This window comes from Lemur catta, chromosome 6 (genome assembly GCF_020740605.2).
Source record: "Lemur catta isolate mLemCat1 chromosome 6, mLemCat1.pri, whole genome shotgun sequence".
NCBI lineage: Eukaryota > Metazoa > Chordata > Mammalia > Primates > Lemuridae > Lemur > Lemur catta.
The window spans coordinates 62,890,210-62,904,653 of record NC_059133.1 but is presented as its reverse complement, the minus strand read 5'-3'; the positions used below and the strand labels follow the sequence as shown (position 1 = coordinate 62,904,653).

The following is a 14,444-nucleotide window of genomic DNA, read 5'->3' as shown; positions in this document are numbered from 1 at the left end:
CCATAAAACTTGCAATCTTTTTCCTGTTCTATTTTTCTTGTCCATGACACCGATCAGGTTGATAGTACTACTATATTAATTATTTGTAATATTCTAGTCTGTCCCTAGAATGTAAGCTTCATGAGGGCAGGGATCTTTTCTGCTTTTGTTCACCCATGGATGTAAGCACCAAGAATAGTGCCTGACATAGTTGGCCCTTAATAAATATTTTCTGAAAGAATGAATCCTATAAACCAAGCTTATTAGCAGTAAAAATGGTTTGTGCTCTCCCTTAGAACAAGTAATTCAATATGAAAAAGCCATATTAGAAGTAAACAAAAACAAAATCTCAGAATAGAATGTGTGCCTGTGTATTTTGTAGGCATCTTCCATAAAAAAATCCAAGTGATCCTTGATCTTTTTTTTAAATATAATTTGAGAGATCAGAGAATGAAAAAGTTAGACTATTATACCATTCACAATGTAGTAAAATTAACTCATTGTCAGATGGGTTCACCATGGCTTCACACAAACTGATTTACTACCAAAAGCATTGAACATGTAGACTCACTTATAAAACAGTCACAAGATAAAAGGATTGGAGGAGGATATTAAAGCAAAATTACAGAATATTTGTTTAAAATGTTTCTTCAATAAAAGGTCCATTAATATTGAATATGGCTAAATATATAGGGTTTCACTGGCTTAACTGACAAAAAAGGGAATTTATATCTACCATGATCCACATTGCTATCCCAAATACCACCTCTGCTTTTCATCAACGCAGGCTCTAAGGGATGTCTCAGTATCTCATCACATTTACCATGAATCCTAATGAATTGATGTCTACCATACCATCTTATTGGGGAAATATTCAAATGGCAAATAAACACATGAAAAGATGTTCAAGGCTGATGATAATTAGGGAAATGCAAATTAAAACCACAATGAGATTCCATTTTATAGCTATTAAAATGGCTAGATTTTTTTTAAAGACTAAAAATATCAAAAGTTGGCAAGGAATACACAGAGCAACTGGAACTTTCCTACATTGCTGGAGGGAGTCTAAAATGATGCATATACTTTGAAAAATTATTTGGCACTTTCTTATGAAGTTAAACATGCACTTACCCTATAACCCAGCAATTCTACTCCAAGAGAAACACAAACCTATGTCTACAAGAAGACCTGCACAAGGATGTTCACAGCAGCTTTATTCATAACAGCCAAACACCAGAAATGATTCAAATGTCTACTGACAGGAGAAAAGGTAAACAAATTATAGGACATTTGTATGGCTTAATTACACTGCAATATAAAGAAATGAACTGCTGATGCACATGATAATATGGATGAAGCTCAAAAACATTATGCTGAACAAAAGAAGCCTGATTCATCCTGCCCCTTCAAAAAAGGATACACTGTATGGTTTTATTTACATTAAGATCAACAACAAACTTATCTGTGGCAATAAAAATCAGAATAGGAGTTTTCTCTGGAGGGAAGGGAAATTATCCAGAAAGAGGCAAGACTGAACTTTTTAGACTGATATAAATGTTTTACCTTTGATTGGGATGTTGGCTAATATGCTCCTACATTTGTTAAAATCTATCAGACTATACACCTAAGATCTGTGCATTGTACTTATATACCTTAATTTCAAAAAATCATGTTTATGCCCAAACTGTATTTAGATTACTGAATAAATTAGCTATAAATAGTATATCTCTCGATATTTGTAAATATATCAATCATTGATTGATTGCTAAGAAACAGAATAAGGCCCAATCCTAAATTTGAATCAAGTGAACATCATGGAGCATGTCTTCTATCTAATCAGCCAATATCAGCAGCCCAGCATTCATGCTTCAAAGAGGTTTTATTCTCTGCTTATCCTCAAATTGTCAGTTATTCTCATAAATGCCACCCTTCTCTTCAAAAAGCTATTAGCTAATACTGGTCACAGGAAGTAGGAAAAAAAGTAAAGTCCTTTTAGTAATTCTTATCCCCCAAATAAAAATTTTTATATAATTTAAATTTTATAATTCAGCATTAGCTGAACTGAAAAAGTTCACTAAAACTTTGATCTTGAAATTATAAAAAGGTAACTAGAGTGTTAGATGATTTCAATGAGTACTTCAGCTACTACAAAAATTGCTGAAGTACCAAATAAAACTTTAATAACCAATTTATTTGTGTTGTGATCAATATTTGTAGGAAACACATGCCTTTGGATGGAAAAAAATTCAAGAGAAAGGCAAAAGCTAGTACAAATATTTCAATGAAGCAGCAAGTGATAAAGGCACAAGTTCAGCTACTGAATTGACTTTAGTTTTAAGAAGTTTTTACATTTGGCTAATGTGATGGTAACAAAGAGGCAGCATTGGCCAACCCATTTTCAAGGATGTGTTCCTTTTGGTCCAAGGGAGCACAGAGAAGGCTGACAGGCTAAAAATAGACAATGCTGGCCCCCAAGGCCATCCTAGAGCACAAAGCACAATCTGACTTCGTCTTCACATGTAACACATTTCATTATCATGGTGAGCTTATCATGCAACGTCATATTGACAGATTTAGTCAACGTGATGCTGAATGATAAGATTTAGTAAATGACTAATGTTAGAACAGTGAAGATGTAGTATATAGGCAGTTTATTTTAGGAGTACAACGTATTTTAATATATTTATTTATTTATTTGTTTATTTTTTGAGACAGAGTCTCGTTCTGTTGCCCAGGCTAGAGTGCCATGGCATCAGCCTAGCTCACACCAACCTCAAACTCCTAGGCTCAAGCAATCCTTCTGCCTCAGCCTCCTGAGTAGCTGGTACTACAGGTATGTGCCACCATGCCTGGCTAATTTCTTTTATATATATATATTTTTAGCTGTCCAGATCATTTTCTTTCTATTTTTAGTAGAGATGGGGTCTCGCTCTTGCTCAGGCTGGTCTTGAACTCCTGACCTCGAGCGATCCTCCCGCCTCGGCCTCCCAGAGTGCTAGGATTACAGGCGTGAGCCACCACTCCCGGCCGATATTTAGAGACAACAAAGATCCAAAGAAGCCCCTAAATCTTATAATTATACTTAACTGAATTGTATGGGAGAAAATATATGCAATGGAAACATCCTTGAAATTGGGGAATTTGCCTAAATATTAGAATCTTTATGTCTGTAATCAATTTTAATAACAAGGCTACGATATGCTTAGATAACTATATATCCATGTATTATTTACATGATAACTATATGCAACTTTAATATTCATCTGCTATATCCACTGAAAAAAAGGATAAAATTAAAATTTTAATTCAGTTGGCAATGTACTATATGAAACAAACATGGCAATAACATTAACTCAACTAGCTGAACAACAGTTGACAGGAAATAATGAACAGAGTGCTGAAATGAAGAGCAGTTACAGCCTTAGATAATCTTTTGATACAAGACTCACCCTTCGAGAAAACCTACCATCCCAGGACCACAGTTCGTTCCATCTGCCAGTGGCATGTGTTGAGTGCGACAGCCTTTGTGAACTCCTTCTGCACTTGTGCACCAGAGACGCCTGCATTGTTTCTGCGGGAAAAACAGACAGGCAAGCAAGAGTAAGGATGACACCACAACACTGGGTCAACCCAGCATAGTACCCTGGTTTATAAGTTGCTCCAATACATTTCCTGGTTTATGGCAAGAGCTGGAAATAATCAGTAAAAATCTTTACTAAGTAAGTTCTAGTCACAGATTTTTTTTTTTCTCTAAACACATAAAATGGTGGCATTCACTTTTTGAAATTTTTTGACTTTTATTTATACATTGAAAATGGGAGATAGGAACTGGAGTGGAAAAATTCAAAATTATGTGAGACATTTTTCTCTCTTTATAAGATATTTTTCTAAAGGACTTTTTGTTGTTAAATGTTATTCACAAGGAGTTCCCAAAAGCCCCTTTGAGGCAATGGTGGAATGTATGAATAATGTGCATAGAAATACTGTATAATGTATACTGAAGTTTCCTACTTTGTGAATATAATGCATACTTTCAACTTTTGAACAAAGGGTTCTGAAGTTTTCAAAGGAAACGAAAGTCCACGGAGGGTCACAGGAGTTATACCCAAGATAATTCCTTTCTTTATCTGAATTTAAATTCAAAGTTTATTTAGTGTCTAAATCAGGTTGGAAAGAAATGTATCTTTTATAATGATATATTAAGGTAAATCATCCCCCTTCACAGTGGATATTGAAAGGCTTATTAAAATTTGTGAGTATAAGTTTTAGGAAGAATAATCACTATGTGAAACACACTTTACACGTCCCTTCACTCACAGTTAAGTGACTTTCATTCATTCATTCATTCAACATTTAATAAACATTTATTTTGAAGAATCTATTGTGTGGCAGGATCCTGAAGTGGACGCTGGGGGTATATATTTATTTAAATGAATGAATAAGGTTAGTTATTCTTGGTCCAATGATTCTCACAATCTAGTAAGGCAGTAAGCAATTTGGCAAAGGTATGCAAAGGAATGAAGAAAATGGAATGACTATTCTGCATAGAAAAGTAAAGCATGGATTCACCGAGCAGTCAATCCTAGATTTAAAAATCTAGGATTTTTAAACTAAATCCTAGATTTACTCCCAAATAAAAGAAAATCATGATTATGATTTAGAGTCACTAAAAGTGTTAAGATCAACTACCTCAGTGGAAATTAAAAGTACTTAATCTATGAAAAATCCTCAAAATAAATTATAAAGTAATAGCTTAATGAAAACTAAACAATATACCCCAAATTTAATTCCTCTGGATTTAAATCTTTGTAAAGGAAAATATAGACTTTTAGATTCCTGAGGCCTTTAATTCAGGAATCAACAATTCAATATCAAAGTATCTATGTTTTCTCCTTTCATCCCCAATATCATTTGAAAATAAATATTTGAATACTTTTAATTTTCAAATTATATAACTTCTCTGTGGCTCTATTTGCTAAAGGAGAATATTTCATGGGAATTTGTGAGAGTTAACAAAGATAATTTTAAGTATCCAACACAGTATCTAGCATATAATAAGAACTCAATAAATTTTTTAACCCCTCTTTAACCCCAGACACCAAAGTTTCAAAGACATAGAAAGTATATCTAGTTTACATACGTTCCAGAGAATAAATGTATATTTTGAAATATATTCTAAGTACAACTTTATGGCAGTTTTCAAACAAAAGGAGAGAATTTTTCTTACCAAATAGGGACACACTTGTGATCCAGGACCAAACATAAGTTCACACTGCTTGTTTACATCATACATTAATCCAGGAAGTTGTGAAGACAGATCATACATTCTTCCATTTGGTTTGTCAAGAAGACATTCCCCATGACCAGTACTGTACCAATGACAGAAAATAAAATATTGTGAATACACATGGATGCATTTCACTATAAGATTCTTTATTGCATCTTCTGTAATCCTTTACTTTCAAAGAGAATAACAGTATTTTTTCGTAATTTAAAAATCAACTCACAGCAATATCAGTATAGCAATGTTCCTGTACATAATGACAACCTCACACTTTACAAAGGATCTTTAATGTGTTTGTTTGCAATTGATCCCCACAACCACCTAGAAGTTGGAAATTTAAAAAATATATAAGTAATAAACATAAATTCATCAAAACATAATTTATGAAACATACATTCACATCACACTTTTGGTCTACTTTGCTATCCAATGGTAATGCCTCAAATGTAATGTTCAACCTGTCAAAATGTTGTAAAAATAAAAACAGGTTTTTCAAATCATTTGAAAAAGTATGTTTCAAGTTCTAAACAAGGACAACAAAAAAGGAATTTCAAAAAGTTTTATGCCGTCTCTACCTTAAGAGGTTTCTTGAGGAGGGAGTATAGAAAAGTCAAGAGCACTGGCTTTGGGGGCTTATACTTTGGTTCCACAATGCCCAGGATGCATGGCTGTGGGAAAACTATTGAATCTCCTTGAGCCTAAGTTTCCTCATCTGTAAATTGAGAGTGGTAATATCTATCTTATAACTTGCAATCAGAAAATAAATTTAAATAACAGAAAAGAGCATAGGAAATGTAATATATGTTAATCCTAGTTTGTCGTGCAATGTTCAGTCTATAGAAAACTCTGTGAAAATGTTCAGCTATTCCAACTGGGTTAAAAGCAACAATTTGTTTCACTGCTATAATTAAAAGAAATATTTTGGGGGAAATTTTTACTGGTTAAAAGGACATATTAATTTTTCAATGTAATGAACATATCTTTTAAAATTTCCATTGAAGAGAATCAAAATATTACCCCATCCCCCCCAAAAAAAAGCACACTACTGGTATTTGTAATCAAAATATCAGTTAACTATTGAAAAAGCTATATGTAATCATGCATAAATTAGCAACTATGTGTTTTTAAATCAAGTTCCCATACAAAGATAAATTATCACTGTTGGTTATAATTTTGGGATATAATTTTGAACATATATTCCAAAGCATGGTTTTATTTATTCCCATAGTTCTCATAAAGAGAGAGGTAAGTACAAAATACTAATGCTGTTAAATGTAAATTGATGATTAGAAGATACAGTAAAAGAAATGTAGTATTGCATTTATACAAAAAGGCACGTAGAAAGAGCTTTAGTTTGCCTTTTGGACAAGTTCAGTGACTAAGATAGAAACTCCATTTGGAAAAAAGAAATTGAGATGCAGAGAAACCTAGTGGAAGGTGCAAAGATGAATCGAGAAAAACCTAGATCTACCACCTCTCTTCAGAGCTAGAAAGAGCCTCCAAAAGAGTATGTACAGTTAGAGACTCTGCATCTCTATGGTTTTAGAGAGCAATTTCGATAACTCACAGTTTGACTTTAATCTCTGTCTTTTAGGGGCACCTAAAACTTGAGCCACTCAAACTCCTCTCAAAATATTATCTAGTAATTGATGAAAAAATTCAAAAACACATAAGAAAGCTGGGATTCTCATTAAGTCTCCTCCCAAACAGAGTGTTCATCACAAGAAAGAATTGAAATAAAAAAATAATAGCTAGCTCTGAACTGCAATAAAAGTACTTTTTTTTAAAGAAGTGAAATAATATGTACATACAACTCTTTCCTTGTTTTTACACATCCATTTCCATAGAGAAAATAAACTTAAATCTAAATAAAGAAAAACTAAACAGAAATTGAACCAACTTAAAAAGTACAAATTTCAAATCTTATAATCTAATAAATGTTCAATTATTTAACTAAAGTAACATAAGTTCAGACTTACTCTAGGAATTCAGTGATATATTTCTGACTACATTTTGACCAGGTCCAAGGACTCGTGTGGTAATTTAAAGTTGGGGCCATTACATGATACTGATGTTTAATTCCAGCTTCTTTACATTTAAAACTATCATCGTGTGGAACATTAAATCTAAAAATAAAAATAAACACTCAAAAACAATATCAAAAGATGTATACATTAGTAACAGATCTCTTACATTTATAATAGAAAACACAGATAAATATAATTACATTAGAATTGTACTCTATCTCTCCATAATGTCCTGTAACACTCATGTTTAGAAGCACATGATTGCTAAGAAATATTAGATTATACCTTTGACAGTTACACAGTCTGTTGATTTGGCATCTGAGTATAAACAATCAAAATACTTGGATTCTGGCTCACCTCATCACAATATGGACATAGCATTCATATTAAGATGCCTGCAGTTTTCAACAAGGATATCCTTGGAGATACATGCAGACAGATTAGGTCAAGGCAATATCACACTAAATTCCAGATTTGACTATTGCTACAGTATCAAAAGAACTTTAATTTCTAACTCCCTATTCTTCTATAGTATCTATCTATTTTATATGTTAACAGCCTAAGTACTGTTTTGGGGGTATCCTTAATAAATGATGATTGGTAGAACTGGAATAATAAAAACATTCCCAAAGGGCAGCTTCACAATGAGAGCAAAAATAGTAAATAATTAGCAGGTCAGAAATAGATCCTTTGCAATCATTTGGCTACTCAAATATGAACTCAAATTTAGAAGGAACACTGAAACCACCCAATCCACGTCCTTGCCTGCTAAATGTGTATTTAAATCAGTCTTTTAACTAAACGATTAGTACTTACCCATATTCTAGAGACAACTAAAGAGTTTCTCAAGAAGAAAATAAATGTGTAATATGGTACTCTGCAAGAATAGTCATCTACTAGTTAGCAGCCTTGAAAATCAGCAGCTAGTGCCTCCCGGATGTTGCTGCAATACTTCTACAGTGCCTGGGTATGGTCTTCATCCTATTCCCTCAATTCATAAACAACTTACAAAATGCAGCTTATAATCAGGCTAAAAGGAAATTGAAGAGGTGCTAGTTTGCCAAAATCTATCTCCATTTGAAATTATTCCACCTGAATGCTCTAATGACATCTGAAGGCACAACCAGAAAAAGAAATGTGGTCAAACTAAGAGAGGCAACTCTAACCTTGATTCTTGATTAGCAGATAACAAAGAAATACCCGGAATTCTGGGAGTACGTTTGAAATCATTTTTCAGAGGATAAGCCTATAGGAGGTTTCTGACTTCACGGGAGCTCCAATGCTATCATGAGAAATCACAGCCTCCTTTCTTACAGCATGGAATCCCAGCAGAATTTTTAGTAATGCAAGAACAGATAAGAGAATCCCAAATTTTTATGGAAAACTATGGAACAGGTGCAAACTTAAAAAAAAAAATCTTTTAAGGAATAAGAAATTCCATGGGCCACATCCTCTACTGAGGCTCTGAGGTTGAAGACAAAGAAAGAAGTTGGTATCAAAAACATTTTGGGGCATTCCCCACAACTAGCAGCCCCTGTAGGCCCTCCCAAAAAAGGGAGAAGGACAGTACCTGGACTATATAGGATAACAAGAGATAGAGGCCAGAAGTGCTTGCCATGTAATCCAATACAGTAAATGAAATAAAAGAATTGCCAAGTTCTAGTTCTTTGCTTAGTGTGTTGATCTGTGAAGCCTGTCTGACCTAACATGGATCACAAAAGAGCCAGAGTTAGCATTTCAGGGATGAAAGTTACACTGATAATAGTTTATGAAGAAACAAAGGTGCTAATTACTCAACTAAAGATGGAATTTCAGGGATTCTGTGCAATGATAAATAGAAGGCACATCACTGAGGTGACAGAGGTACTTACACGTGCCCAAGCTCATGGGCTATAGTAAAGGCAGCACTGAGTCCATTTTCTTCACTAATAGAGCAGCTCCGTAAAGGATCACACAGGGTACCTAATTCTGCTAAGCCTGAAAAATTTCACATTTGTATTACATCAAAATGGGAAATACAACCAAAATCATAAAGTGAGAACTAAATTTCAAAACATATAATCATTGGCATTACTACTTAGAAATGAATACAGAATTGGCTGTAAACATTGAATAAATGTTTTAGAAGGTGAAAAGGAAAAAATAAATTTATCTGTTCTCCTAGAACAATTCCTTTCACGAAACAAAAGAATTTTTCATATATAAGATAATCACTTTCTTACTGTAAAGTTCTTGCACTTAGAAATTTCTTAATGCAAAATAAACAGACTAGCTATTGTTTTAGTGCTTTTCTCCTACGTATTCTTTTATTCATAAATGTTAAAAACACGGATATCTTCCTAGTATTTAAGGTAGATTTCCGAACAACTAGAAAATCTTTATTGTGCTTTAAAACAAATGGAATCTAAAAAACCTGGGAAAAAGTCAAAGATGAAGTTTATTAGCCAATACTTCTTTAATAAAAAGGAAAGATTTGCTCTCTTTCTGACCCCACTGCCAAAGGGTCTTGCTTAGACAATACCCTCCTAAAAAGAGCTTTTTCCTAGTTAGAATCAAGACCAAAAAGAAGCAAGGAAAAAAAAGAAAGAAATTCGTTTAACAGTCCTCTAGAGAGTATGAGAGAATTACTATTTTCCTTAAGATTCTAAAATTCATGTTTCCATGTGTAATTTTTTAGTCAGTTCTTTTTATTATATATTTCTCCTTTGTCAGAATAAGCTAAAGGCGAGAACATTTCTTTTATGAATATCCTGCTCCTTCCATGCTTTTATTTGTATTTTCAATCTGCCAAGGGGCTGAATTCCAATATTTTCATTTTTAGGGCTGTGTAGATATTTGGAACACAATATTGACTACACCACCACCCAAACTTTATGTTTCATGCTTAAAGGTACATACATTCTGAACTAAACATTTTAGCCACATAACAAATTTGTGAAAATATGTATTGTATATGATTAGAGACCAAGGTCAAATATTCCCATAAGCTGGCAACACCAAGAAAAACTGAAATAAATGGTTAGCATTATGGTACCAAGCGGCTGGTTGATGGTTTGTATCTAGATTCACTCAAGCTGATTCTGAATTCTCTAAAAGTCCAAGATAGAATAAAGCTGCACAGGCCCAAATTTGATATAGGTTCCCTGTTTTGAGAAATACAAGAATCTGTATAGAATCACTTAATTTAGCCATCTTGAAGAATGATAAACATTTTTCAACATATGTTGCAAAACATGCTCAGGGACTGAGGCAACAATACATGCAAAAGAAGATATAGCAGAAAACCTGGTAATTCTTACCAACATTTTGTGTTTGTCATTAATTAACTCTCTTTTGTTATTTTTCCACATATTTTAGATGAGAAAATAAAATACTAATATTAATATAGGCTGCATAGCCTTGACCAAATTATTTCCTCATCTATAAAACTGGAATAATAGTTGTTCTAATATAGTAAATGATATATACACATAGGAAGCACTCAGATATCTATGCTATCATTATCATCATTAACTCTTAACTTGATAGATAATAATGATGATTTCATTGTCATAGTCTATGTTTCTAAATATCACTATTATTTATGTACATAGGTGCCTAAAAGTTATAAAACCATAAGTGGGGACTAGGAGACTCCCTTCTATAGGAACAGTCCAGAATCTCTAGCATTGAATCATTTTAAAAACAGAAAGAAATGACAGATGTTCAGTAAAAGTTTGTACTACTTAGCTTTAAGTATAAAGATGTGAAAACAGGGCATAGATAAGAAATTTGATAGATTCTTATTAAATGATTGATTCATAAAATATACCTAACAAAGCCAGAGAATAGTTTGTAGAGAGGAAGAAATTCAGTCTGTTGTAAAAATGAGTGCAACAGGCAACTATTTCCATAAGCGTGGAAGATTAGAGTTTCTAAAGGGTTCTCCTAACATAAAGAAACTAGGTATTTAATAAAAACTACTTTTTAATGAATTCTGAGCTTATACGATTTACAGGGACTATCAAGTCCAAACCTCACAGAACTAACAAACATATTCTCTCTCTCTCTCAAATGCACAAACATACAGGCACATGCACACACATACATATACATTCATACTCTGAGCTAAATCCTAAGTGGTAAGTAATGAACAATAAGGATAAAAGCTACTCTGAGGACAAATGCTGATAAAAGCACTATGATCCAAAGATTAAGAGCTTACTAGAAGAAGCTTCAAGGTAGATCTGGATCCTGAGTTTTCTGCAGCAAGCCAGGGACCACAGTTATGAACACCCTTTGGATTCCAAGAAAAAGTAAAAGGCTTCTCTGGAGAAAAGCACACACTTTTTGAGATGGCCAGTCCCCAATTCCATGGGTTAATATTAAGTATATATGAGTTCATAATCAATGACCATCAAACATAAAACATAATAAGAAAACATAAGGGAAAGCAGAAACATGTTTGACTATCAAATATTTCAGATGTGGGAATTTTCAGGGACAGAATATAAAATTACTCCATATAAAATAAGGAAATATGAAATTCAACTACAAATATGATCCAATATAAAAAGAATGTAAACAAAATGGATAGGTAGGTTTTCCATAAGAACTAAATAGTATCATTTACATTGAAAAAAGCATATATGTTAAAATGTAAAATATGAAGGATGTACAATGTAAATGTAAAATATAAAATATGAGGGATATTAAATTAGACATAGCCAGAGAGATAGTAAAATGGAAGTTAGAGCTGCGTGAATGAAGCATGAAGAGAAAATGAAATGAAAGCATGGAGAACAGAATAAGAAGATCTATTAATAATACAGATGTAATAGGGTCCCATGGTAAGAATGGTGAGAACTGGTAGAATTAAAGGATAAAATGTGAAAGAAAATAAGAAATCCTGGATGTTAATCAGTTAAACAGTCAATTTACATTACCAGTAGAACAGCAAGATTAAATTTATTTAAAAAAGCTACAAGAAAAATAATAAAGAGCAGAAATTAATGAAGTAAAAACAAAAGAGAAAAAAAAAAGCCAATAGTCAGTTATTTAAAAGGACAAATGCAATAAACAACATTCCAGTGAAATTGATCTATTAAAAAGAAGAGGGGCACAAATAATAATCAGAAATAAAATGAGACACAACTATAGAGAGAGAGAGCTCAGAAAGATGAGAAAATACTACGCAAACCATTTAAGCTAATAAATGTTATTTCTAAATTTTACTACTAAAAGAAATGGTCAAATATCTAGAAAAAAAGAACTTTTTAAATACATTCAAGAAGACATGAAAATAATCTGATTAACATTAGGGAAATTCAACAAATGGTTAACCTTCCACAAAGAAAGCCTGAAACCCAGATAGCTCTCCAAGTGGGATCTAGGAGGTGTTCAAGAGATAAGTCATTCCAGCATTACATAAAATCTTCCACAAAATGGCAAAAGAATAATACATCCCAACTCATTCTATAAGGTGAATAAAACCTTCATATCAAAATTAGAAAAAGATGATGAAAGAAAGGAAAATGAAAAGCCACTTTACTCCTGAAAATGTATGCATGAAAATAGTGAATGGAATCTAGCAGCATGTGGGAGTAGGGGAAGGAAAAATCTTGATTCAGGTTGGTTTAGTATTAGAAAATCTACACTACGATAAACATGGAAATGCAAATATCTCTTCAACACATTGATTTCAATTCCTTTGGATCTATACCCAGGAGTGGGATTGCTGGATCATATGATAGTTCTATTTCCAGGTTTTTGAGAAACCTCCTCACCATTTTCCACAATGGCTGTATTAATTTACATTCCCAGCAACAATATACAACCTAAGTGTCCATCAATGCATAAATGGATAAAGAAAATATGGTCTATATATATATATATACATACACATACAATGGAATACTATATTCAGCCTTAGAAAAGAAGGAAATTCTGTCATTTGCAACAATACGGATGAACCTGGAGGACATTACCCTAAATGAAATAAACCAGGCACAGAAAGACAAATACCATAGGATCTCACTTACATGTAGAATCTAAAAACATCAATCTCAGAGAAGTAGAGAGAAGAATGGTGGTTACCAGAGGCTGGGGGTAGGGAGTGTGGGTGGTGGAGGTAGGCAATGGGGAGATATTAGTCAAAGGGTACAAAGTTTCAGTTAGACAGGAGGAATAAGTTTTTGAGAGCTATTGCACAGCAGTGTGACTAAATTTAATGATAATGTATACTTCAAAATAGCTAAGAAAGTAAACTTCAAATGTCTCACCATAAAAAATAATAAGCAATGTGATGGATATGCTAATTATCTTGATTTAATCATTCTACACTGTATTCATATATCAAAACATCACATTATACCCCACAAATGTAAATATTTGTACTTTGTCAATTAAAAATAGCATTAATAAATCTATGGAATTCACTAGATTACGATAAAATAATCATATGATCATTTCAATATCTTCAGGAAAAAATATTTAAGAAAATAAGATGTAAGAGGGGGGAAAAACGGCCAATTAGAAGCAGCCCACACACCCACTGCTCCCAAGGAAAGAAGAGTAAATAGGAAGCAGGTGCCTAACTATGGATAGCTTTTCTTGGAAGAAACATTGTGACACCACAAAGCAGCAGCACAGTGTCGGGGGGAAAGGTGATGGGGTGATACATTTGACAATATCAAAGCATGCACAGGGACGATTAGCAGGATAGAGTACTGGGGCATAGTGCTCACCCTGCAGGTTCTGTGGCCAAGTTGTGAGATCAGGGACCTGTCTAGAGTCTGTGCAGAGTCATTGCACCAGACAACAGGTGTGGTGGGGATAGGGCAACAGCTAAAGCCATCCTGAGCTCTCAGGTGCACGGCCCCAAGTTGGCGCGGGACTCAGCTTTGCAGCTGCAGCCTTCACATTGCCCCCACTGGGCTGGGAAGGGAGCAGACCAACCGGAGGCTCCTCTAAGCTGTCCCCGGTGACTGAAAGCCAAGTGCCCCCTTCCTGACAGCACAACAGAACTGCTTCGGAGGGTCCTGGGGGTGCGGGGAGAAATCCACGGTCCCTGGGCTGCTGGAGTTGACCTTTGCCCATGTGACTTGGCATCCAGTCCCTAAGCCTGCTTAATGCCTGCCACATGCTTGGCCATGACTCCACCCTCCAGGTGCCAA

The 14,444-nt window shown here is 34.0% G+C and overlaps 1 protein-coding gene across 1 annotated transcript in view; it reads right to left on the bottom strand.

Moving 5' to 3' along the window:
• The window catches only part of ADAMTS20 (ADAM metallopeptidase with thrombospondin type 1 motif 20), a 154,674-nt gene that overhangs the window by 90,755 nt on the left and 49,475 nt on the right, over positions 1 to 14,444 (bottom strand). The window contains exons 8-11 of the mRNA XM_045555249.1: positions 9,162 to 9,267; positions 7,243 to 7,389; positions 5,207 to 5,348; positions 3,446 to 3,550 (exon numbers count right to left, since the gene is read on the bottom strand). Of these exons, the coding sequence (XP_045411205.1) occupies positions 3,446 to 3,550; positions 5,207 to 5,348; positions 7,243 to 7,389; positions 9,162 to 9,267 (500 nt within the window). The remainder of the gene's footprint in view (positions 1 to 3,445; positions 3,551 to 5,206; positions 5,349 to 7,242; positions 7,390 to 9,161; positions 9,268 to 14,444) is intronic.